This window comes from Palaemon carinicauda, chromosome 21, assembly GCF_036898095.1.
Source record: "Palaemon carinicauda isolate YSFRI2023 chromosome 21, ASM3689809v2, whole genome shotgun sequence".
Classification (NCBI taxonomy): domain Eukaryota; kingdom Metazoa; phylum Arthropoda; class Malacostraca; order Decapoda; family Palaemonidae; genus Palaemon; species Palaemon carinicauda.
The window spans coordinates 36,871,275-36,897,737 of NC_090745.1; the positions used below are offsets into that span (position 1 = coordinate 36,871,275).

A 26,463-nucleotide genomic window follows, 5' to 3' on the forward strand; every position below is an offset into this window, starting at 1 on the left:
CTCGTGAGGTGAAGCTACTTCGTGCCATTTGGGTACGCCGTTTACCCGAACCTGTACGCGCTTCCATACCTGATGTCGATAGTTTACCCATAAAGGACTTGATGACCAAAGCCGACGCCCTTATGGACAACCACTTCACGACCTTCAAGACCACCATCAACGCCTCCACTCCTGACGAAGTGGACCCCTATTCAACATCAATCGAAGCCGACGTGAATGCCCTAGGACACACACGCCAACTCCGTGACGAGCCGGAGTGGCGACAAAGCCAACCATCACCCACCACTCGCCCCCGAACCAACAACTTCTACAACCACTTACTGCCACCCATCGGCCGCAGTTTTTCTACTACCACTTCAGATTCGGGGCAGCCACGAAGAAACGTGGCAAAGATTGTCAGTGGCCAAAAAAAACGTGTAAGTAGGCCATCGCTCATGGCAGTGGCCTCCCGTGTTTCTAATCTTTTCTTTTTACATGATGCAGGAACGGGTGTGTAATTTTTGGTAGACACAGGCACTTGTCGTTCTCTTTTGCTAAGGGAACTCTTCAGGACACGATGTAGTCTGTCTAAGTCTGCCGACGTTCGCCTGGTAGCTGCCAAAGGATGTGCGATATATGTGGTATTTGGTATGGAACAGTCACATTGGTTTGATAAATAATGTAAGACAGCAGAGTGTTGGTATAATTTTAAAAGATTGAAGAAAATTATTTCAATTTAACAGTTTAAAACTCTTGTTAGTGAGAATATTGATGTTTATTTAATGAGAAAAAGTTACTAACCCTACGTGAAGCAGCAATCTGTGCTGATGATTATGTACTGGCTCAAAAAGAGCCGAGGCCATATGATAAAAGGTTTAATATAACATAAGACAATAAGAACACTAATAAGCAATCTACTAAAAATATTGAAGGTCAAACTCTTATTCTCATGGCAAGTCTCAAAGCAGCAATTTGAATAGCAAATCAACTAATAGCAGTCCTGTAAAGTGTAATTATTGTAAGAAACCAGATCATACAGTGTCCGAGTGTTTCAAGTTGAAGAAGAAAGAAGAAATGGAGACTGTGACTCTTACTCTACCAAAGTCTACTATGGTGTGCTATGAGTAGATATTAATACTGTAGATGACCACAAGTTATTGAAAGGAAACCTGGTAATTCTAGTGTTTGCTAAAGACCGGTGTATTAGGTTTTCCAGTCATATTCTGCTTATGATTTTTTAGTGTTGATGGTGGTTCACAGCTCCCTGTTTGTATCATGCACGATACTGGTTGTGCTCAATCACTTTTTTTGAAGGAAGTGGTTCCTATGACTATGTATTCCTTTACTGGGAAGTGTTCCCATTCATGGGTCTGGTTTTGTCCATTTTAGTGTTCTTTTGCATTGTATGAATCTTCATTGTGACTGGATATCAAACCCTGTTGTTGGTGGTGTGTTTTCCGAGTTGCCTATGAATGGCATTCCATTTTTGCTCGGTAAGGATTTGGTATATGAGAAAGTAGATGCCTGCCCAGTGATGGTTAAAGAGCTAATTTCTTATCAGGAGTTGAAGGTTTTGTCCTGATTTGTCTACTCTGTCTCATTCTTATGCTGTGAGGAGCCATGGCTCACCAGGATACTCAAAGCTCTTCCAACCTATCGGATAAAGATATGTTGGTTTGTGATAATGTCTCCAGCAATGATTGTTCTATTGAGCTGTCTCGTGATAATGTCTCAGACATTTTTGGTCAATCAGATTAATACAGATTTGACTGACTCAAGCCATGTAGCATGAATGATTGATATTCTATATAATGGTTCTCGTGATCCTTTGTCACATCCCAATTTGATTGGAGATCAGAAGTCTGATAAAACAAGCTTTGAGTGAAGAAGAGATCTCTATAGTGCACTGTCAGGTTTACTGATGCATAAATCGCGACCTCTTGATAAGTCTTCAGGAAATGTACGGTGTATTTTGTTTCACATTGTTATCCCTGAGAATCACAGAGTTGATGTCCTCAGTCTTGCTCATGAGCAACTTATGACTGGTCATTTTGGTGTAAACAAAACTCTAAGTCATGTCACAAGACATTTTTATTAGCTTGGTGTTAGGCAGGATATGACTCATTTTTGTCGTACTTGTCATGTATGTCAAGATGTTGGGAAGCCAAATCAGTCCTTCCCAAAAGCTCTACTGGAATCGCTGCCTTTGAGGAACCTTTTAGTTGGTTTATTGTTGATTGAGTTGGACCTTTGTCGAAGATATAATCAGGGAACCAATATCTACTGACAATCTTGTATGCAGCTATAAGATTTTCAGAGGCTGTTCCACTTCACAAGACTATGGCCAATAAAGCAGACAGGGATGATGAAGTGCCTCTTGTGCTGTTTGCCTGTCTTGAGACTGTGCAAGAATCCTTGGGTTTTAGTCTGTTTAAGCTGCTGTTTGGCCATGATGTTAGGGATCCACCGAAGATGCTAAAGGAATAGCGGATGAATGACACCACGATGTAAAATCTTCTGAATTAGGTATCTAAATTTAAAGAAAGATTGAAGACAGTCTATCATACTGCCTTTAAAAATCTTAAGATGGTTCAGGAAACATATGAAGACTTGGTACGACTTCATCAAAAGTATAAAATACCACCGAGGTGATAAAGTTCTGGTGTTACTTCTTGTTCCTGGAAATGTCTTGAGTGCCAAGTTCAATGGACAATATATAATTGAGAGGCAAATAAAGACCACCAACTACTGTATGTTGTCAGCTCACTTGATAGAGGAAAGAAGAGGCATATGCATCATATCAATGTGATAATAGTTACCGTGAACAACACGAAGACGCCAGGATAGTTGCATTCATCAGTGTAGAAAAGAAAAAGGAAGAGGTTGGAAATGGTGATTATGATGTCAAGTTTTCAGGCTCATTATTTAAATTATGCAACTTTGAAATCCTGGCTCATCTACATGAAGAGTTGTTTTATTTGTCTCTTCAGCAGCACGCTTATAGAAAAGAATTGCTTGATCCGTATTCATGTGTGTTTTCTGACGTGCCTTCAAGGACAAATGTGTTGTTTCATGACGTTGATGTTGGTGAGCATGTTGCTGTTAAAAGAACATCCTTATCATGTTGGTCCTTGCAAACTTGAATTGATGCAGTCTTAAATTCAGTATATTTTGGATAATCAACTCATTGAACCTAGTTATAGTGGCTGAAGTTCTCCTTCCATTTTAGTTCTAAAGCCTGATGGTACTGTGTGTTTTGACACTGACTATTAGAACCGGAATTTGTGCACTGTAGCTGACACTGATCCTATCCCTCGGATATTTGATTATGCTGATCGTGTTGGTCAAGCAAAATTTATCAGTAAATTTTATTTGCTAAAAGGTTATTAGCAAGTGCAGTTGACTGAGAGAGCTAAAAGAGTTTTCTGCTTTTGTGACTCCTAATGGATTATATCAGTATTGTGTAATGCAGTTTGGTATAAAAAATTAGTCTGCTACTTTTTGGCATTTGATGAATCAGATTTGCAGGGACTTCCTAAGTGTAATGTTTATATTGCTGATATTATTTTCAGTAGTGATTCTTGGAAGGAACACATTCTTGGTTTGAAGGAGCTGTTTAGTAGACTTGCTAATCCTGGTTTTTGTTAATTTAGTAAAGTGAGATTAGTGAGGGAAGTGTTAATTATCTGCAGCTATGGTAGGTCATGGTAAAGTTAATTCCAGAGAAGCCTAAGTGAAGCCAATGAGAATTTCCCAATCCCGAATAATGGAAAATCTCTACGTTATCTTGGAATGGATGTATTTTATAGGAAACCATATAAAATATTTCCATAAATTGTTCTCCATCTCACTGCTTTAACTTCGAAAAGGGCGAAATTTTCATGAGATAATAGTTTTCAGGAAGCTTTTGACTCTGTGAAGTCAAAGTTATCAAGCCATCCAGTACTTCTTGCTCCAAGTTTTCAAAAATCTTTCTAGTTAGCAGTTGATGCAAGTGATTTGGGTTGTAGCTTGGTACTGTTTCAAGAAGACGTCTTAGGAATAGATCATTCTGTTGCCTATTTTCTAAGAAATTAAATCGTCATCAAAGTTATTATTTAGCTGTTGAAGAGGAAGTTTTAGCTTTACTGCTTTCTCTTCAACACTTTGAAGTGTATATTACTGTACTTCTAGCTGTAAGCCTATTTTAGTATTTTCTGATTATCTACTAATTTTTGTACAGAAAAGGAAATGTAGAAATTATAGGCTATTGAGATGGAGGCTGATTTTACAGAGAAATAATTTAGATATTAATCATATCAGAGGTAAAGATAGTTTGTTAGCTGATACTTTATAAAGACTGGAAAATTCATTGTTTTAGTTGAACATAGTTCTGCAAGGTTAGCCACCAGAGATAATCTGAAAGCTCGGCTAAGCTATATGCTGTTCAACCCCCTAGGGAACTTATATCTCAGAAAAAAATACATGTCAAGGATGGGCAGATTCAGTTATTAGGATAGTCGTAGCCAGGCCCTCATGGAAGGTATGAAGCATCGTGTGTACTTGGACCTAGAACATGCCTTCTAGCTTTTGATATTACAACACTACTATTGCAGCAATAACACCTTTAGACCAGTGCCTCTGCATTATGTATAGATCCCATGCTCCCTTAACCCTAAATCTTTTGACAGCTATAACCTATAAACAATGCTTATATGAGTTTATTGTGTGGATAAATGATAGAATTTTGTTTATTTTCTGTTAGAATGTAAAAGCCTTCTTTGTGGTATATTTCAATTGAATAAACGATGTTCATAGAAAATGGGTAAAACAAACATATTAGAATCCAAATTTGATCTTAATCCTAACTCAAGCAGTTTCAGCAATATATACTATATTTATGTAGTACTGGAAAACAAGACACTGATGACCATAAAACTATATCTATTTAAATCTTTCGTCTTCCTTACTAGTATACTCTGAGTAATGATAATGATATAGTGTATTATCGACAGTAACCTTTTTAAGACTTGCTAGTACCCATCAGTGGATGGGTGATACTGGCATTTTTTTAGTAAACTAGTTGAGGAATAATTGGTAGAGTTTGTCTTAGTGCACATTATACTTATATCTTTTCTTTGTTTTGATTCTAACTAATGCTGAAAACTCTACTTCTCACAAGTGAGTAGAAGAAAGGGAACAACTACTTGCAGGATTCAATGACTAATTGTCTAGTAAAACTACAAGATTTGAAACAAAAAAATTACTTATATTATATTTCGAATTTTTGTATGTTTTGAGATAATAATTAGAAAACATATAGAAAAAATAATAATATTTTTTGCAATTTTGTAATTAACATCACAAATGGAAAAAATATTAGGTACCATCTGTCTGCCCTGTTTGCGGCCCCCTTGGAAGCATCTGGTGCACCCCTTAAGCATAAGAATCACTGCTTGATATCCTGGGTTATCAGAAAAAGACATACAGTGGCTATTGAGGTAGTATATACTATAAAAGTGATTGGAAAGATGACCTTTAAAGCTACCTAAACTACCTTTGCTGCCATAGTCATGATGTGTCATTCCATTGCATGGGTGTTGGCAGCCTTCATCTGCCTCTTTATCAGTGCCACTACCAGAGCATTGATATTCTACAAATTCCAATCATTGTTAATGCAGAGTTCATATGTGTACCTTGGCAGTTCACCACTTGATCTGGCTTCCCTCTACTGCTGATAAGAAACAATAAGTAAAAATTCCCCTCTATTGAACAGCTACGGACACGACTCGGCGAAGAAGTACTTTTGTAAGTGTTCCTGCAAGAATGTAATGTTTTCTGGTACTCTTTCATACCCTGCAGCCCCTTGGTTGGATTCTATGGTTACTGTATCTTGTAAAGACCAGTCACATTAAGATGAACATCTGTAGGCAAATGTTGGCTTTTGCAGTTACTCAACCCAGTAGTGGAGGTGAATGTCATCATCAATTGTATGCCCCTCTGTTACTTGACAAAGGATGAACGTCCCCTCCCTTTCAAATTAATCAGACTTCCTGATGGATGGTTGATTGTTCATGATTCTTTAATCACTTGCAAACGAGATACCGCTGCCAAATAGTGGGAATCACGGTTATATCAGCACCACACTCTTCAGAGGGACTTTGTTCAAGGCTTTTTGATGCACTGGACCAGACTTCTATCTGGACATTCACAATAGGAGTCCTTATACTTAAAACTTTTCAAAACCCTTAATGATGGTGACTTGGCTTTGGTATCAATACACCAGGTAAAATAATACCACCATCCCCTTGAAGTAGTAGAAGCAATTCACTCCTGCTTTAACTCCGCACAGGGAAAGAGGCATACACTTAATCACACAGTAAGGTCATGTATCTGGAGTGTCGAGAGGAACAGCCCTCAGACCTGAAAGGACAGTCCCCAAGTAAAAGCCAGAGTGATCCACCACATTTGGGATAGTCATCCAGTAGTACCAATCATCCTATAAGAGTCGCAGTAGCTTGGACCCAAGCATTGTTAAAATCTCAGATCCTAAAGGAAAAGAGGCGGGGAAGCATAAATGTCAGCTACTGTGACCAAAGCTGGTCTTACAAACTACTTTTACTACTAATTGATATGAATCTTGGTAGGTAGCAATAGCACCTTGTTTGCGGCACTTGGTTTCAAGACTATACTTCCTGGTCTTTCACTTGTTGAGTTTGCTTGTTGTAGACCACTATTTTACCAAGTGTAAATATAATCACTCCACTTATAATAATTACTGTAAATTACTCAGGTTTTTAATGCCCTCATTTTTCATATTTTTTTTTCTTTTATTTCCATGTCTCAGCATATCCTCCTTCAAAATTAAAGTAAATTTGTCCTTCGTGACTATACATGCCACCAGAGAAAGAACGTGTTGCACATATGATCAAGCATGTTAAGTTAAAAAATCCCAAATGAATATATAAATTCGAGCTACCAGTTGCTGAATTAGGATCATATTCATTTAACAGAAAACTCAGAAACCTTTCAGCATTACAACAGCTAGGTTCATTGCATGAGGTAAGAGCTTGATGCACTCATGGTTACAGTAACTGTCAAACTAGATGTTAACTGTCATTTCTCAAGTGTACAGTATGTGTATTGTAGATTTTACCATTGTAAACTAAGATGAGCAGAATTGATCAGAACTTAAGGACTGTATTTATACTTATTGTGAACTTTGCAATTCACACCCACCGCCAAAGAAAAAAATGGAAGCCATGTATTTTCTATTTTGTAGTTCTATTGATAATAACCACTGTCTCTTAACTATATCATTCTTATTTGGTTAGAAAAGGTTTCAAGTCGTGAACATATGTTTAAGTAAATTTATAGGATTTCTACCCCTTCCTACTAGGTTTCCACTTTTGGTGTAGTTTTCCCTTTTTGGCTGTTTATAATCCATTATAAACATGCTGTGTTGTAGATACTGCAAACCTAATAATAAACATATTTGCATGTTGACCCTCATTTGAGCTAAAAAGTAATTAAAGTATGGCTAGTTCTAGAATATTTTGCTCCTTTTCCTAACAATGCTAAAATCAACCAGATGTACTGTATATTCAAACCATGTCTCACAGCACTGGGTTCATGAAGGAGAAGAAAGATCTTTGCCAGCAGTAAAAGTCGTAGGTGAGTCTATGTGTCTCAGGCTATTCAGATACTACCACATGTATCTTGAGTAGCAGACACCCCTCAAGTTGCCTCAAGTTGTCTCTTTAACTGCTGGCTGATGGGGTGAGTGGACATTTTTTATGATGGGGAGAATGGCAGAGAACAATGCATGTGTGTTCCATGGTGCACTGGAGATGAATGATAATGACGTTCAATTTTCCAGTTTTCGTATAGCTAATAAATTGACTAGTGGCAACTCATTTTTTGAACACATGATTATAGTGAGCTTTAATAAATCATATGACCTGGCTTAAACCTGGCTATGCAATCAACACCGATGCCTGTGGTTAGAAACAAACTAATCTAAGACAACGCTGCCCTCACTAAAACGTGTCCTTGCTTGATTATTCAGCAATGAAGTACATTGTCGACTTCCATTTTAGCATTCCTTACATTGCCTGAATCTTTCGCATATTCAGCAGAAATGATTGGCAAATAATTAGTGAACACCTAGCTTGGCATTGGATGGTATCATTAGACTGGGACTTCTCAAGATTGTTGATTGCATTACATGAGATCAGTAGAAGTTACATCATCTACGATGCGTTAATCAAGTCTTACAAATTTCTCTCATTATTCTGGCATTCACAACTTTGAGGACTTTTGAGGTTTATTTGATTTCCAGGTGCCCTAAGAAAGTATCTGCCTTTCAGCAATCGGTCATATAAGATGTTTAAACTTAACTCGCCAGGTAGGTTGCAGTTTCTGTTGGATCAAGGATAGTAGTCACTACCTTATAGCTAAGTTATTTGGTAGTTGCAGCGTCTGTTGAATCAAGGGTAGCACTTGTTACCTTATATCTATGTTATTTGTTATATTTTCAGCTCTGTTGAGGGCTGAACTTTTCAACATTTAGTTTTTAATTTCAAATCTTATTAGCTTATTGCTTTTCCACCTACATATGGTTCCTCTTATTTACGATTGCATTGTGTCAGTATTTTTACTTGCTTTTGTTTTTTCATTTATACGAATACTACTCTTTAATCATTGTTATTCAATGTAGAATTGTGTTTTAGATTAAAGTAATCCCTCATTCTGTATTTTATCATATATGGAATTAATGATTATTCTATATTTCTCTTTGTATTTAGAATTTATATGAAAAGTGCAAGGATTAGTTAGAGTTTTATATATCAACAATAATGGAGGTTATTAAAATGGAGTTTTCTGGATTCAAACCTCATACTTCTTTGATGGTAATCTATTAATTTGTTTCCTCTGACTGATAGGTAATGGATATGAGTAAATAAGAGAAAACACGCACTGACCACATATACACCCGTAAAACATGTCTCTGAAACAGTCCATATCAAAATCTGATAATAATAATAATAATAATAATGATAATAATAATAATAATAATAATAATAATAATAATAATAATAATAATAATAATAATAATAATAATAATAATAATTATCAAGGATGAATAAGTAAGTGTAAGTTATGTAACTACAAATTTTTGATTTGGGGAAAGTCTTAGAGTTTACCATTTTGTCAAGTGATTAGATTATTCCTTAATTTGTCCTTTCGTTGAAGTTTTCACCAGAACAAAATAATCTTACTATACGATGACTGGTAGGAAAGACTGTTGATCATACCCCTCTTAGACAAATAATTGTTGTACCAGTGGTAACTTGATTTGTGTTGTTCATTGGGACGGAAGTCCATTACTACACTATTTTAATTTTTTTACTCTTGATCTTCCATTAAGTATCCTTGTCTATCCTGATCTTTGCATTATGAAAATAAGCTACTGAAACGCATTATTGGATAGGAATACTTTAACAAGAATGTTGAAGTGAAAGGAAATATTCGTGAGATCCCCATATCATAAATGAGAAATAGAATATGTGAATCACTTTGATACCACCCACCTTTCCTATACTGATTGTTCTTGGACGTTATCTTAGATTAATGAAGGAATTATATTTTATATTTAGATATGATTATATGGAAAAAATATATTTGGCAAGCGAAATTTAACTGATCATATGAGAGGAGGTATACTGTGTGAAGTGAATTCTCTACGAGTTTTAAATTTTTTTTCTTTCATTTTTGAACTACAAATAAATTGATCTCCAGCTGTGTATGCTATTTCAAGCAACAATATGTAGTAAAGTACAATCTAATTCTATTTAACATAATATTTGTTGGTATAAAAATCTAAAATGGTTTTGTTTTTGTTAATGGAAACCTCTTTTATTTAGAAGTTCTATGAATAAATGGTTCATGTATTAATTTTCTAAGGTACACTTGCTCATTATTTGTAGCTCAAATTTGAGAGCATATTAATTATAGTTATGAGTGAAAGCTAGTGAATGTGATTTAAGAAAATATGAATATTCATTGAAAGAAAAAGAATATTTCATTAATAGTCTAACGTTTCACAAACCTCAACGAATTGTTCACAGCTTCACTGTCTGAGAAGTCAAGTTGGATACTGTTGAAAATCTGAGATGTGACTGTTAAGTCATCTATGGCCCATACGTCTCTACCATATCCTGAGTGAGTGTCCTGCCAAATCTGGAATCGACAGCTGGGGGCCCTTGATGCTGGTGGTAGATCTAGTGATATATGGCTGTAAGGAAGAAAACATCACTAAATAACTGAAACCTGGAACGAAAAACAATCGGAATTAAATCATATTTGGACAATAAATCTAACATGGTCTTAGTGTTGCAAAAAATATTCAGAAAAAAATGTTGAAGGAATAGTTTTATGATTAGTTTTAATAATAGTGGATATTGATCTCCTGACTGAGGTATTAGCAATTTATTCCATGTTTTTTTTTTTTTTTATGTTTTCTTGTTTATTCTGTTCTGATAACTATTTACCCTAATTGAAAATCCAAGTATTAAATATCAACACAATCTATGGGAGTAAAATGTTAGCATAATATGCAAATGAGGATAAAATTCAACTTTTTCCTCCCAAGCGATTCCAGCAATGTTTTTTCTTTTTTTTTTCTTCTTTTTTTTTTGTGACAAGAGACGAGTAATCAAAAGACAGAATTAGCGAAACGCAGAAAAAAAAAAACTTTTAAGTGAGCTCATATTCAACGCAGAATGTTAATTCCAAGATCTGGAAGCAATGGTTTTTAAAATTGGATCGGTAACTAACCATACTGGCTATTGTGTCAACTGGATAAAACAAATTCTGAGACATTTTTATATACAGTACCTAAATAAACCTTACCTTATAGAAGATTGTAAGCCTTTTTCCTGGACACAGATTTTTTTCTCATTCAAAGTAAAGCATACAGGGAATACAGAAAACCACAAGAAGGTCTTGGATTTATAAAGTAAGCAGACATGAAAAGTCACCATTAAAATACGTTAGATCTGAATAAGACCCTTAACTGAAAAAGTACTTTTAACTTGAAAACCATTTTCATGAATTCAACTATCTCACCTTGCATCCTTGTGCTTAGCTGCAGGCAGAGTGTGTAAGAGATTCCAGCTCACGCCACCATTACAAGAGTAATGGACATATACACTTTCACTCGCATGGTCAGGTCCTGGACACTTGCCAACCTGTTAAAAGGTATTCAATGTAGAATTTCCATTGATTAAATCTGTCGTAGAAAAAAATTATAATATATTTGATTTCATGGACAACAAAAACATTAAAAAAGATATGCACTTTAGAAAACTACATGACTATACAACTATACAACTTTTTGTGTAATTTTATTGCCAAGCAAGGCACTTGTGACGAATCTGTTGTTATATTTTGTATTGCAAATTTTAAAATATATTCATTAACATGATTATTATTTTTGCTAATATCGACTAAGAAAATAGCAGCATCAGATTCTTCCATCATTATTCTTTTGTTGTCCAATATTTAAGAATCACATATGACAATTCTTTTAAAAGTACATAATGTAAATCACACTTTCATTTATGCACTTTAAATGCACAGTTTAGAAACGAAGGCAGTGGAAGAAAAAACACATCAATGTATAGGAGCATTAGATTAAGGTTCACATGTTTAGATTATGATCAGAGAACAGGCGGCAAACAATATTCAGAAATTGGTTGCCATCACTGAGACGAGAAAAATCAGAAAATTAAAAACAAAAATAGAGATATACAATGTATACAATGATGAAGATGAAGTAGTAAATGCATTGATTCTAAGAAATCGTTGCCTGGACCAAAATCCAAAATATAGAAGAGAAGTAAAGTGTAGTCCTGAAGAAAAAATGCTTCAGGTGGGACTACCCACTATGTGCTGAAATGTGATCCTGAAGTTCGGAGGGCTATTCATGATAATGGGGACAAAGTTTTGTTATGATGGGGTACTTATAACATACGTGATAGGTAGCACGTGATCACTTGCTACCACTGTCAGAGGTATGGTCATCTTGAAAAAGATTAAAAGTCTAAGAACGATGATAAAGTCCACTGGAAATGTTCAGGAAAACATTCCACCAAAGAGAGTAATTTTCAAATGTCAAAGTGTGTTAAATGCACAAAGTTAAGCAAACCAAGTGACCACATAGTAAATTCTAGAGATTGCAAATCTTATGCCTTGGAATTGAAAAGACTAGCAGAAAATAATGATCATGGATACTAAGGACATCATAAACTGTGGCTATGTAAATATACAATCTGTAGGTAATAAAACTATTCAAATTCAAGAATTGATAAACCGGAAATATTTGGACATACTAGCATTATCTGAAACCTAGTTAAATAACTTTCACCAGGCTTAGATCACTGAAATGACGCCCCCCACACACACCATCTTTCACATACCGAGACAGGGTAGGTCTGGTGGGGGTGCCGGAGTCTTTATTCATATAGGTTACTTAATTCTCAAAATGTTAAAAAGAACTAGAGTAACAAGTTTTGAATATATAGAAATAAACTTTATACAAAAAGAAAAAAAAAAATATCCTTTGTAACAGTCCACAAACCTCCGAGAACAAACACTAGTATCTTCTTTGAAGAATTCAGTGCATTCATTGAGTTGATTATCATGGAGAAGAATGGGTTAGTTATTTGTGGACATTTCAATTTTTGGATGGATGATGCATCAAATCCTGACGCTTTAGCTTTTAGTGAGTTATTAGAATCATATCAATTAGTGAATAATGTCAACTGTGCCATTACTTTACCTGGGAATACGTTGGACATAGTTTTCAGTGATGCAATGAGTAACATTGTATATGATATAAATGTTGAGGAGAAATGTACTATCTCCCCAGTGCACAAAGTTATTACGCTTAGTCTACCTCTACAGAAACAGGCAGTAGTACAGAAAATAAACTTTTCACATAAATCAAAGTTTTCTCCTACCATATATATTGAAGAAATTACAAAGAAAATAAAGGATGCTATCAACATTCCCTGCAATCATAATAACCAACGTTTGTTGGGAGCTATGTGGTTAACTGTCCTACGACCACTTATAATAAAGTTAGTGAAAGTGAATATGATACCATGTGCCCACTTAGGGAAAAGATTGTGACTATTAAAGACCAAAGTCCTTGGTTTGATGGAGAGACATTGGGTGAAAAAGAGGGGAAAAGGCGTAAAGAAAGAAAGTGGAATCAATTAAAAACTGAAAGTACATGGGTAAAATAGAAAACTGCTATGTGTCAATACAACTACTTACTAGGAAGGAAAAAAGTGAATACTATAAGAGAAAGATCTGCGAAGCAGCAACAGACATAAATAAGCTATATTGTCTCCTAAAAGGTATAATGGGAAATGTAAACGAAAAGTAGCTACCTGATAGATACAGTGACCAGGAATTAGGAAATAATTTTCTAGTATTCTCTAAAAACAAAATTGAAAATATAACCAGGTCACTTGTAAATACTCAACATCAGACAAAGATAAAATTAATGAGATTTAACAACATAACACAAGACGACATCACCAGGATTATCAAGAGAGCAAAGAAAATAAACTGCGTAATTGATCCAATGCCAATAACTGAAGTAATTAGAGAGAGAAACACTTCTAGTCTAGCCGAAATAATAATAAGAATAGGAAATACAAGCATTGAAGAATGTAAATTTCCCAAATCTGAGAAAATGACTATACAGTAGTCACAATAGTTCTGAAAAGTGCTCCGGACTACCGGGAATTAGGATCATATAGACCTACTTCCAATCTATCCTTTGTTTCAAAAGTGCTTGAATACGTAATTCTCGAACAACTAAAGTTAAAGTTAAAGTTGCGGGTTTAAGGTCTCCACTCAGACAATCTACATCATTCTGCTCGGGGGACCATAAGCTAGCAGGGACTATCACTAGTCCCCTCTAACCTCCCCCCCCCCCCCCCCCAAAGGTACCACCCTGGTGAGTACCCCCACGGTAGAAGGTCTCACACTATCCGCATCCTGTCGGGGACGCGAACTCGGGGCCTCTGAAACAGAAGCCCGCGACGCTACCAACCTAGAAGTAATAAAAGCTTTACCTGACAACCAATCTGCTTACAGAAAACTATACTCTACGGAGACAGCCATCTGCTCTATTATAAATGATATGCTGGAAATGATGGATGAAAATAATTGTGGTATTTAAATATTACTCAATCTCAGTGTGGCTTTTCATACAGTTGCGCATGAACTGCTACTAAAAGATCTACGGTGCATCAGCGTTGAAGATCAAGCTTTCAAATGCCTAAAAGACTACTTGATTGGTAGAAATTACTTTGAGCAAATTGGAAACTCCTATTCATCATATGAACCTTTAAGCAATCGGTTACCTCAGGGGAGTGTACTGGGCCCGATCTTATTTTGCATCTATAATATCGGTCAATCGAAAATACTATAAAGGCATGGTGTGAAGTTCAAACTGTTAGCAGATGACACAACTTTACTTCTCCATAAATGATATGCATGACACTACTGAAACTCTAAACTAAATCCTTGATAGTCTTAGAAAATGGATGACAATTAAACAACCAAAAGTAAATGAGAGCAAAACTGAGTTCATGGTAGTGGGAAAGAGAAACACGGTGAGCAGCTTCGGTGATATTCAAAGGAACATAAATAATGACTCAGTGTCGATATCTGGTAAAGTTCGTAATGTAGATGTATTTCTTGGCTGTAACTTGTCTCTCAGTACCCAAATAAATAATGTTGTAAAAACTGCTGGTTCTCATCTAAGAAATATTGCTTTTATAAAAAAAAAAAAAAAAAAAACCTGCATGAAAATTCTGTAAAGAAACTTATTATAAACTGTGTTATTACCAAGATTTACTACTGCAACTCCATCTATTACAATTTACCAGAAGTACAGCTTAAGAAATTACAAAACATAATAAACAGAGGAGCAAGACTGATAAAAGGTGTCCAACCAAGAGAAAGGATCACCCCTATACTAATGGATTTACATTGGCTGCCGATTAAAGCAAGAATTGAATTGAAGATATGTTCAATAACCCACAAAGTTATCAGTACCGGTCATCCAAAATACTTAAAGAGAATTGCTACATATTGCGCAGCCAACAAACCAATATGACACTAGAATAGTTAGAGATGGTTTCAAACTATCTGAACTTAGATACATATCTACTGTAGGCTCCAGAATCTTTAAATATGCTGCCCCAAGACTATACAATAAGCTCCCACGAGACATCCAATCCCACAAGACATCCAAATAATTGAAGACATTAATGCTTTTAAGAGGAAACTTAAGACTTTCTTATTCTATGAGTCATTTGACAGTAACAATTTAACAGTAAATGAATAATACGTGATATGAAATGTTAAATACTCTGAATGAACAAGATAAAACGACCGGGGGGGGGGGGGGGGTCCTGTAGAGAGTGGTGTTCCCCTGCTGTATGGGACCGGAAGAGCAGCCGTCAAAGTAAGCTAGTAAAAGACCGCTTTACCCCCTGTTCTAATGCTGACATGTAGACCCCCTTGTGCGACCTTAACTATTCTTAGGCTGCCCTCTTGGTCTTTGGTAGGCTATGCCTGCTTGTGAGGGCTTATCCTCTGCGCCCTATCACTGCAGACCCCTTGAAACACTATTCCTGTTCTAATGTCGCAGTTAGGCCTTCCTGTAATGCCACCTTACCAATTTCTGAATCTTCCATCACCATCCCTTTTTTCCCCCACCCTTGTGCCTGTTAGTGTGCCTACCTGTTGTGGACCTTTGTTCCCATCCCTGTCTAGTCCTATAGCCGCTGAGATACGCTTTGTCGCCATCCGTGGACAGGATAACTTGTAGGCTATCTTTCCTGGCTCCAGGTAGGCGAGGTTTTCTTCTTCCCTGGACTAAATCTCTCTGCCGCCTTAGAGACCACCCTTGGGTGTTTTCTCTGCCTCTTCCCCTTCCTAGTTAGGCCACGAATCCTTTCCTATACCTTATCCTTTGAGACAAGGTTCACTTTATTTCCGGAAGGACAACCATGGATTGTTATTATCAAGTCCCTGCTATATACACGATATCTCTTGGGATATTCGCTCTGGAGGTTAGACTTCCGCTGATACCTCTAAGGTGAAATTTCTCTGGTATATCACTTGCAGAAATATCCCAAGTAAAACCTGCCAATGAGGAGCTTCCATAAGGATGACCTGGCTCGATCCCATATATATATATATATATATATATATATATATATATATATATATATATACATACAGAATTTAATACATATATATACAGTATGTATATATATATATATATATATATATATATATATATATATATATATATCTATGTATATATAAATATATATATATATATATATATATATATATATATATATATATATATATATATATATATATATATATATATATATATATATATATATATATATATATATATATGTGTGTGTGTGTGTGTAAATACATATATATACACACACATATATATATATATATATATATATATATATATATATATATATATATATATATATATACATATATATATATATATATATATATATATATATATATATATATATATATCTATCTATCTATATATATATATATATATATATATATATATATATATATATATATATATATATATATATATATATATATATATATATATATATATATATGGAGGTACCCCATTCCTAGTGCTAGAGGCTGCAAACCTGTCTCTCTAGCCCTTCCTTTTGATTTGGACAGTTGGGAGAATGTCCAACATATCTTTACTGTTGGAAAACTAGATATAGACATCGGAGGCCAACAGTTTATTGAGAAAATGACTAGATTTCCCGAATCTCTATTAAGGAACGAAATGAAAGCCAAAGAGAGACTCTCTGCCTCTTTATCCTTCTAATATTATCTAGAGATGCTTATTGGAAACTATTCCTAAGCCTGATCTCTTACCTGTCTTGGCAAAGACTCACTTAACCATGTTTCATAGTGATCACCATGCTTTCTTCCTAGCCAGGAGAGCATGTAGAGAACACGTCCTATCTCCTATCCACTGCTACGATCAGGATGAACCTAGAAATTGGTTAAGGAAGTCATGGACAAAGTGGCTTAAGAGAATATGAGCCTTATAGATAAGTGGGGTATGTCCTCTAAATGGAAATTTAACCCCTGTGAAGGACCTCATCTCAAGGGCAAGAAGCCCAGACGACACTTTTAGAGAAGGAAATCCTTTCCTGTTACGACAACCTCAGTTGTCGCCATTCCCCAGCAGTATGTACCACAGTCTGCAGCCTTCAACCCGGTGTATGAGAGAGCCACCACCACGTTCCACCCTGCCAGGGCTCAAAAGAAGGGCACCGGTAATAGGGGAAGGTCTGGAAAGGTGGTCAATCTAGAGTCCGAGGAAGTAGAGGCAAGGCGGTTAAAGACGCTGGTTCTTCACACCAACAATGAAGAGCTCCCTGTAGGTGGACGACTTCAGCTGTTCAGGAATCGATGGGAGTTCAGTCCCTGAGCTCACAGCATAGCCTCAAACAGACTAGGCTGGAAATTAAGACAGAAACCTCCATGGTTCAAGAGGTTCTTCCAACCCACAACCCCATCTTTTGGAGGATTATGTACAGGATCTTCTTTGGAAGGGAGTCATTCGTTGCACAAACTCCATGAACTTTCACGGGCGGCTATTATGTTTGCCCGAGAAAGATTTGAACACTCTTCGAACTATTCTGAACTTGACCCCACTAAACAAATTCTTTCTGAGCGACAATTTCCAGATGCTGAATATCTAACAAATATGGACCTTACTACCCCAGGTGTCCTACACCGTCTCCGTAGATCCTACAGACATCTATTGACATCTTCCGATAGGCCGGCTTTTCTCCCCCTACCTTGGTTTCAAGCTACCAAGAAAGGCCTACGTATTCAGAGCTATGCCCTTCGAGCTCAATATAGCTCCAAAGATTTTCACAAAGCTAGTCAAGGGCATCGTCCAACAATTATGGAGCAGAAGCTTCCAGGTGAAGGTATACCTGAACAACTGGCTAGTCTGCGCTGCAACGAAGTCAGAGTGTCTTCGGACAGCTCTAAAAGTCATGAAATTCATACAGTCTCTGGGCTTTCAGATCATCTTCGAAAAGTCCAGGCTGTCTAGAGCTCAAGAATTCAAGTGCATAGGGTTTCACTGGAATCTGAAGCCACACACCCTCTCTCTACCGCAAGGCAAGAGAAAAAAAAATGCAAACTCTATCGAGTGCCTACTTCATTCAAAAGTACTCTCCAGATGGCAACAGAAAAGAGTATTGGGTTTACTGCAGTTCGCTACCATGATGGACCCAACCCTAAAAGCAAGACTCAAAGATGCCAACAGAATCTGGAGAAGAAAGGCATCATATGCTCGGAGAGATCTTCGCCACAAAAACCCGGTCTTACTGTGAAAGCCATGGTCCACTGCCAAGAGTTTATCGACACACGTCCCTCTACAGTACCCTTCTCCCTCCATGACTATTCACAAAGATGTCTCGGAACAAGGTTGGGGGGACAATCCCTTTCCAAGAAAGTACAGGGTCGGTAGTCAATCGCTTTTCAGAAATTTCACATCAATATTCTGGAAGCTATGGCAGTGTTTCTGACTTTGAAGAGATTGAACACAAAGACGAAATCCGACATCAATTTAGTTATTAACAACAGGACGATAGTCCACCGTGTCAACAGTCAGAGCTCCAGGTTTCCTCAGGTCAACCATGGGATCCTAGCCATCCCCACTTAAGCAAAGTGGAGGAACTGGCATCTCTCAGCAGTTCACCTCGAAGGGGTTCGCAATGTGACGAAGAACGCCCTGTCAACATTCAAGCCTCTGGAAACAAAGCAAGTCCCAGAACTGCAAATTGATCTCTTTGTGACGACTTCATTAAGAAGCCACCCCAGTATGTAGCCCCATACTTAGATCCGGAAGTGATAGGAACGGATACGATGTCTCTGGTATGGAACCAGTGGTCTCACTTCTACCTATTCCCACCATTCAACCACCTAATGAAAATCCTGAACAAACTACGGACTTTCAAGGAAACAGCAGCTCTAGTGTATGCCAAGTGGCCCAAACGCAATTGGTATTCTCTTGTTCTGGAGCTCAAACCTCTCCAGGTCCTCTACCATATCCAGTGATGTTGCAGGATGTTCGAAAACCCTTCAGCTAATGATTTTCTCGCCCTTGCGGCTCAAAGAAAGCTTGGAGTTGCAAGGGAGAGAATTGACTTAGTAGAAGAGTACAAGTCCATCAACACGAAACGACAATATTTGTCTTCCTGGAAAAGTCATTAGCCCTCTTCCATTTCTATGGACTTCTGTATTACTTTCTTTATCTCATTGCATAATCAAGGTCTGGCCTCTACAACTATTGCCTCATGTAAGTTGGCACTAACTAGACCCATTGCTTATGCTTTTGATATTGAGCTGTTCAGTAAGATCCCGAAGGCTTGTGCTAAATTGAAACATAATGCTCCTCCCAAGGCTATTTCTTGGACATTAGATAAGGTCCTACCCTTTGCCTCCTCAATAGATAGCACCTCTACTTCTCTGAGGGATCTTACTCAAAAGTCTATCTTTTTGCTTGCTAAGGCTTCTGGTGCTAGAGTCCGCGAGATTGTGGCCCTTTCAAATGTTGATGGACACATTGAATTCTCGGAATTGGGGGAGGTAAATCTTTACCCTGATCATGCATTCTTGGCAAAATACAAAGTTCCCACTTAATGTTTGGGCCCTGGAATAATTGTCCCACTTCAGGATGACCCTTCTCTGTGCCCCGTTGAGGGCCTTAAGTCCTACCTGTTATAGAGCTGGGCCTTTAAAGGCTGTCAAATTTTGAAAGGGGAGACGACAGGATCTAATCTTTCTCTGAAACAACTAAGGTCCAAACTCAACTATTTCATCAGAAGGGCTGACCCTAATAGTATACCATCAGGTCATGGCCCTAGGAAAGATGTCTCTTCCTTAAATTTTTTCTAATGTATGTCCCTTGCAAGCTTACAGGCTTACACGGGCTAAAAATCTTCAAGAGTGTTCATCAAACGTTACTTACGTCATTTGGAAGAGATTAAATACTTTTTAGTGGCCGCTGGTAGTGTGATTAAACCAGCTTCTTAAATGTTGTATGTGGACTCTAATAGACTGTATAGTTGGGACCTCTCAGACTACATGGTACAAGGGGACTCATGCTCCTCTTTTCCATGTACTATTTAATATTGAAAAGCGTCAAAGGTGATATTTTTTCCTTTTATATCATGAGTGTTACTATTTTAATAGACTGTTACATAATTTTGGGGCCAGAAAACTCCGGCTTACTGTATGTCTACTGCATATAATGTTACAATTGATTACTGTTACATTTATTCATCTTTTTTCGTTTCCTTTTATTGGACCTATTGTACAAAATAAAAGTAGTGTAGCTCAATTTCTAACCCTAGTTTTATAGACTTTGGTCTTTTCGTCTACTGGAGACAAAGATCTTCTCCACAGTGAGTGGGACTGTGACGTTGATTTCCTTTGCTCCTACATTTTATAAACATATCGCTTGCATCATAGTTTGGTACCATATATATCAATGATAAGAGAAGTATGATTATGTCTATGAGGTGTAAAGGGTTAAAACTCTCCTGACCACAAGTGAGAATGACAATTCTCTAGTACACTTCCATCAGGACGACATGGGTTGAGCCTAGAAAACGAATTTTGACAGAGGAAAAATCTATTTTTGGTTGAGATAGCCATGTCGTCTTGATGGCCCGCCCATTACTTTTCCATCCCCTCCCAATTCTCAGTGTGGGACCTCGCGTCATGCAATGGCTGCTCCTGGAATGGTTCAACAGGAAACATGTCAGTTGTAGCACATTGAGATTGGGAGTCGTAACGGCTCTCTTACCCACCTATACCTTATCCTATGAGACAAGGTTAACTCTATTCGGGGAAAGATAACATCCCTGATTTATACACGATATCTCTCAGGGTATGTGCTCCGGAGGTCAGAACTCCGTTAATACCTCTACGGAAAAATTTTCTTGTTACATCACTTGCAGAAATATTCCAAGTAGAAGCTGCCAATGAGGAACTTCCATCACAACAACAAGGCTATCTCACCCAAAAATAGAGTATTTCTATGTCAAAATCCATTATATATATATATATATATATATATATATATATATATATATATATATATATATATATATATATTCCCGACATGTTAACAAATGAATGAAAAACAGCTGAGTATAACCGGGGGTGGGTCATAAAAGGATTCCTCACCGATTGAATGTTTACGAGTTGAAATGCCGACAGCATCGAATAATTATACGTCCTAGAGTTAACACAGCATAAAAGAGAAACAATTAAGTTACATTCAAATCTTACAACAATATTTAAGATGGAAGAGTGAAGACCCTAACAATGAAGAAAAATCAGATTTGGTTTTGAAGATGAACGGTTTTAAACACAAATAGACACGAAAAAACCTATATCCAAATCTGACAACAATATTAATGGAATAAGAGTTGAGACTTTTACAGAGACTATGAATTAGGCATGCCTGAGTTACCAAATAGCTTGAAAAGAAAATTTAGGAAGGAAGCATATATCCAAATATGACAATATCATTGATATTAAAAAAGTGAAAGCATAGACAAAAAAGAAAAATCAGATGTATTTGGGTTACGAACTGCTTAAAAGAGATGAAGGAGGAACAAAACTCCATCCGAATATAACTACCATACTACTGTTGTAGGAGTCAATACTAGGGAAAAGATTCAGATGTGTTTGTGTGAATAAAGAGTTTAAAAGGTAAAATAAAAATAGTAAAAAAAAACATCTAATCATGAATTGAATGTTAACAGTGTGGAAATACAGTAATAACACAGACTGGGAACATGAATTGAATGTTTTTCTGTTAAAGAATAAATCAATGGAAACCAAGTAAGGGATCCATATGCAAATCTGACCATTATATTAATAGAATGTGAGAATAAACATAGATAGGGATGAAGTCTCACGCATGTTTTGTTTTTATAATGGCTTCAAAAGAGAAAAAAGTAGAAAAGTTAACATCAAATCTGAACTCAATATTTTGATATACGAGTAAAGACATAGACTGGGAAGAGAAATTAGAACTGTTTGGGTTAACGAATGGCCTTGAAAGAAAAATGATGAAGGAAGGTACATCCAAATCTGACATAATGTAAATATTTCTAGAGTAAAGACACACAGGGAAAAAGGCGAGTTTGGTTTAAGGAATGGCTCAAATTAAATCAAGAAACAAGGAAAAAGGCTACAAACAATTCGACCACATATTGCTGGTGAAACTTTGAAGGCACAGAAAGGAAAAAACAGTTCGGATGTGTTTGGGTAAACAGAAACAAAGAGTAAAGCATATCCAGATTCTGACTATAGTGTTAATGGTATAAGTGTAAACATAGAAAAAGAAATATATTTGTTTATCTAATATCTTAAAACGGGAATCAAGGAAGACAGCTACATCCAAATCTGACTTCAATATTAGGTGTAAAAGTATAGATATAGATATGGAAGATGTATTATGCCTTTTTGAGTTAACAAATAGCTTAAAAATAGAAATGGGAAATGAAGCTACAGCCAACTCTGACCACAAAGCTGATGGTGTAAGAGAAGGAAGAAGAATTTAACTTGTTTAGGATAATAAACAGCTTAAAAAGATGAACGAGGAAGGAAGCGACATCAAAATCTAACCAAAATATTGATGATGCTAGATTGAAGATACAGACAGAGAGTAACAATCAGATGTGTTTGGGTTTCTCAAATGACCTAAAAAGATAATCGAGGAAGAGAGCCAAATCCAAATCCGACAAAAATGTGGATTGTGTAAGAGTGAAGATACAGACAGGGGAGAAGTGTGAAATAATTTCAGGTTAACAAATCATTTAAAAATGGTAACCAGGAACGAAGCTATATTTAAATTTAGTTATAATTTTGACACTGTAAACGTAAATACATAGATAAGAATTAATAATCAGGCGCGGTATGATCATTGGAATACTTATAACGAGAAACCAGAAAGAAGGGTGTAATTCTAATAGAGAAAAAACTACTCACTTTACCACCACTGGATGTAATTTATGTCGAGTAACCAAATGTTTTCTTTTTTATTTCAAAATAGCTTGGCAATTTTTTCAAAAGTAAATAGAGGACATAAAGGGTCTCGGCATAAGTGGGAGTGCTGTTTACATAGGAAAGCATGACTGTGACACAGTTGAAAGATCCAGCGATGCTTGATAGAACACCGAGACCTAAGTCTGTTTCAGATCTTGTCCATAACCACAGCGATGAATTTATGTCCCACTGTTTGTGTTATTGTTTTACTTATATCTATGCTATTTTTAATTCGTTTAGGTTGACATTTTCTGCGCTTGTTGATGAATAGTTATATTATTGATTCACCATAAATTTCAAAGGCCTATAGGCGATTTTGGTACCGTGCCAGCAAAAGTGTGGCAAGGCACCTCGATGCTGGTGATCCTGGTGACAACTTATGAGTGTAGCCATCAACTATTCCGGACCTTATGAAGATGATAGGCTGACACCTGGAAAACTAAGCCTTTTTATGAAGGTGGAAAACGATTTAAAGGAGATTCAAGATACTACAAAATAACTCGTATCTGAAGAGGGAAAGGACAAGGCCATGAGTGAAACCGAAATGAGTAAAGCTCAAGAAAAGAAACCAGGAAACAAGATTTCCAAATGAAAAATTGTTAAAAAGAAAAGCAAAATGTCTGAAATAGGAAAAACTGCAAAAGGAAAGAACGAGAGGAAAAAGTAATAACGAATAAGTAGAAAAGAAAATAAGGGAAAAATAGCTGATGAACAAGTTGTTGGAACTGATGATGAAATCAAGTGATGATTCAAATGAAGTAAAAGCAAGAGATGATTATGTAGGAGTTGAAGACAAGACTGTGGTTGTGGATGATTTATCCACTGCCAAATATTCTGAATCTATTTGGACTGAAAGATCAAGATGGCAATAACAGTTAGACCGGGGATGTGATACCATAATCTACACATCCTTAACCTGCTCTCTCAGGGATGGTGGATCCCATTCTAACAACTGGTTTTTTTCAAATTCTATTCATGACCAAACTGCTCTATCACCACATGGAAAAACAAATGAATGCACCAAATACATAAGGGAGTAGTAGCAAGAGCCGTCTGTATATCCATGGAGTGGGTGCAACGTCAATGACATTAGGCAATATATTGGTATTGCCATGTGGATGGTGGGGATTATTGGCTCAACCCAGATGAGAATGATCAAGACAAGGAACAAAACATATTTTATTATGTTTTTCTCAGCAACAATAATACAAAAGAATTTGGAGGCGATCGGGAAGTATTTTCACACGTTTGACAGGTTGTTCATACCAAATTATAATACTAACAAGTTGATTGTCATTTGGAGCATCATGCAGTACATCAGGTACAGATGTCAGAGTCTATATATCAAAAAGAAAGGTTTGTCACTCGACGAAGGGATGTTGAAGTGGACAGAGCTCCTATATCAAGGTATATAATCCGATGAAACCTAAGAAGTACCCCATAAAATCTTATTTTCTGTTTGAGTCCTACTTGGGTTATGTCCTTGAATTCAGCATTTACCATGGTGTTTAATTTTCTGTGCATGACATTGTTTTCCGGTGCATGGATCAGCACTTATGTAAAGGCTACCATAACTTCATAAATAACTTTTATAATTTTGGCCCCCTCGTTTAAGAGCTTTATGAAGATAAGACTCATTGTAGTACCCCTATCCGCCTTATAAGAGGTGCACCAAACTCCTGCAAGACTATGGTAAAAACCGGTCCTTTCATCTTGAAGAAATGACTTTTAGTTTTGGTTTTCAACATCCAAATCCATCATCTGAGGGTCGGAAAGATCACTTAAAACCTTCCCATCCTCCTCCTCTTAGAAAAGATGCAAGGGCCTTAAAAAATACCAAGTGAAATAGAAGGCAATATAAAAATCCTGAATTTGATCATTTATAGAGTATATATATATATATATATATATATATATATATATATATATATATATATATATATATATATATATATATATATATATATATATATATATTTACCGAAAATTAAGAGCAAGAATATGCGGTACAAGTCTTTCCAGACAAAATTATTTTTTGTAGTCTGGGTGAATCAACCGTTCCGGTACTATTTTGGTTTCCCATATGCTGGGCACTAATCCCATTTGGGATAACAACATTTGCTAAAGGATTTAGCAGTTTTCCATTAACAGCGCATTTATTTCAATCATATCAACATAAAACAGTTATTTTGTTAAAGGTGTAGGGTGGAAGAAATCAGGAAGAATTCTCTCTAGATGTTGGTGCTAGAAATGCTAGGCAGACACTGACCCACATTGCTGCTGTTTCACTTACATGTGCAAACACTAGTAAGCTTTAGTTGGCTAAGTATAGACATTATGTATGCTCTGACTGGCTGAACACAGGGTCGTTCATTAGACCTATAAATACAACTAAAAATGTATCTTGTACAAGCTACTTGACGCTGAAAATGCAAACATTAATTTTGATATTCCTCACAACTGAAAAGGGCAATTAAAAATATTCATTATAGAACACTTTCCTCATATGGATATCCCTCATTTCCAAGAAATGTCACAAAAAAATTTAAATACTTTGATGAATGTGTAATTTGAAGAAAAGATATGCTTCACGTGCTTTAGCCTTCTCGATTTGACAACATACTTCAATAAAAATTTCAAAGGCTCGTTGAAGCCAACTTTGCCCAAATAAAAGTTCATGAAAACTACATCAGAGAATAGTTGGACTTCTTTCATTACAGAATCCGCATGCCATTGATATGATTTATTATCCTGTGTATGCCATACAAGTACCTTACCTACTTGTCTGCTTTCCTCTTCTACTCATATTCATGGCTGAAGTAACATCGAAATAATTTTTTTTTATGAGCTAAGGCTTTACGTATAAATACCTAAACTCCCTCAAGCACACACACACATACATAGACACACTCTAGTTTTGGGGTGAGTGAATGTGTGTGGATGTTGTACAATAAAGAGTAAAAGATGTGAGATTAGAAGTATATTTTTGGGACAGAAGAATGGATGTAATTGTCTTGTGAGACAAAGTTAAAAGGGAAGGCTTATGTGATGTTTGGTGAAGTGACAGGTAGAGTGTCTTTCATTGAAAGGGGAAGAGTAAGAGAAGGTGTGGCTTTATTACTGAGTAAATGAATGACAGGTATAGTAGTGGAATGGAAGAAGGTGTCATCTATGTTAATGTGGATAAGGGTTACTTTGGGTAGCGAATGTTAGGCTTTTGTTAGTGTGTATGGGCCGGGTTGTGAGAAA

General features: G+C 36.4%; 1 protein-coding gene across 1 annotated transcript in view; it reads right to left on the reverse strand.

Moving 5' to 3' along the window:
* Positions 1 to 26,463, reverse strand: part of LOC137614836 (reelin-like) — a 596,609-nt gene that overhangs the window by 478,069 nt on the left and 92,077 nt on the right. The window contains exons 8-9 of the mRNA XM_068344496.1: positions 11,089 to 11,210; positions 10,070 to 10,255 (exon numbers count right to left, since the gene is read on the reverse strand). Coding sequence (XP_068200597.1) covers positions 10,070 to 10,255; positions 11,089 to 11,210 — 308 coding nt within the window. The remainder of the gene's footprint in view (positions 1 to 10,069; positions 10,256 to 11,088; positions 11,211 to 26,463) is intronic.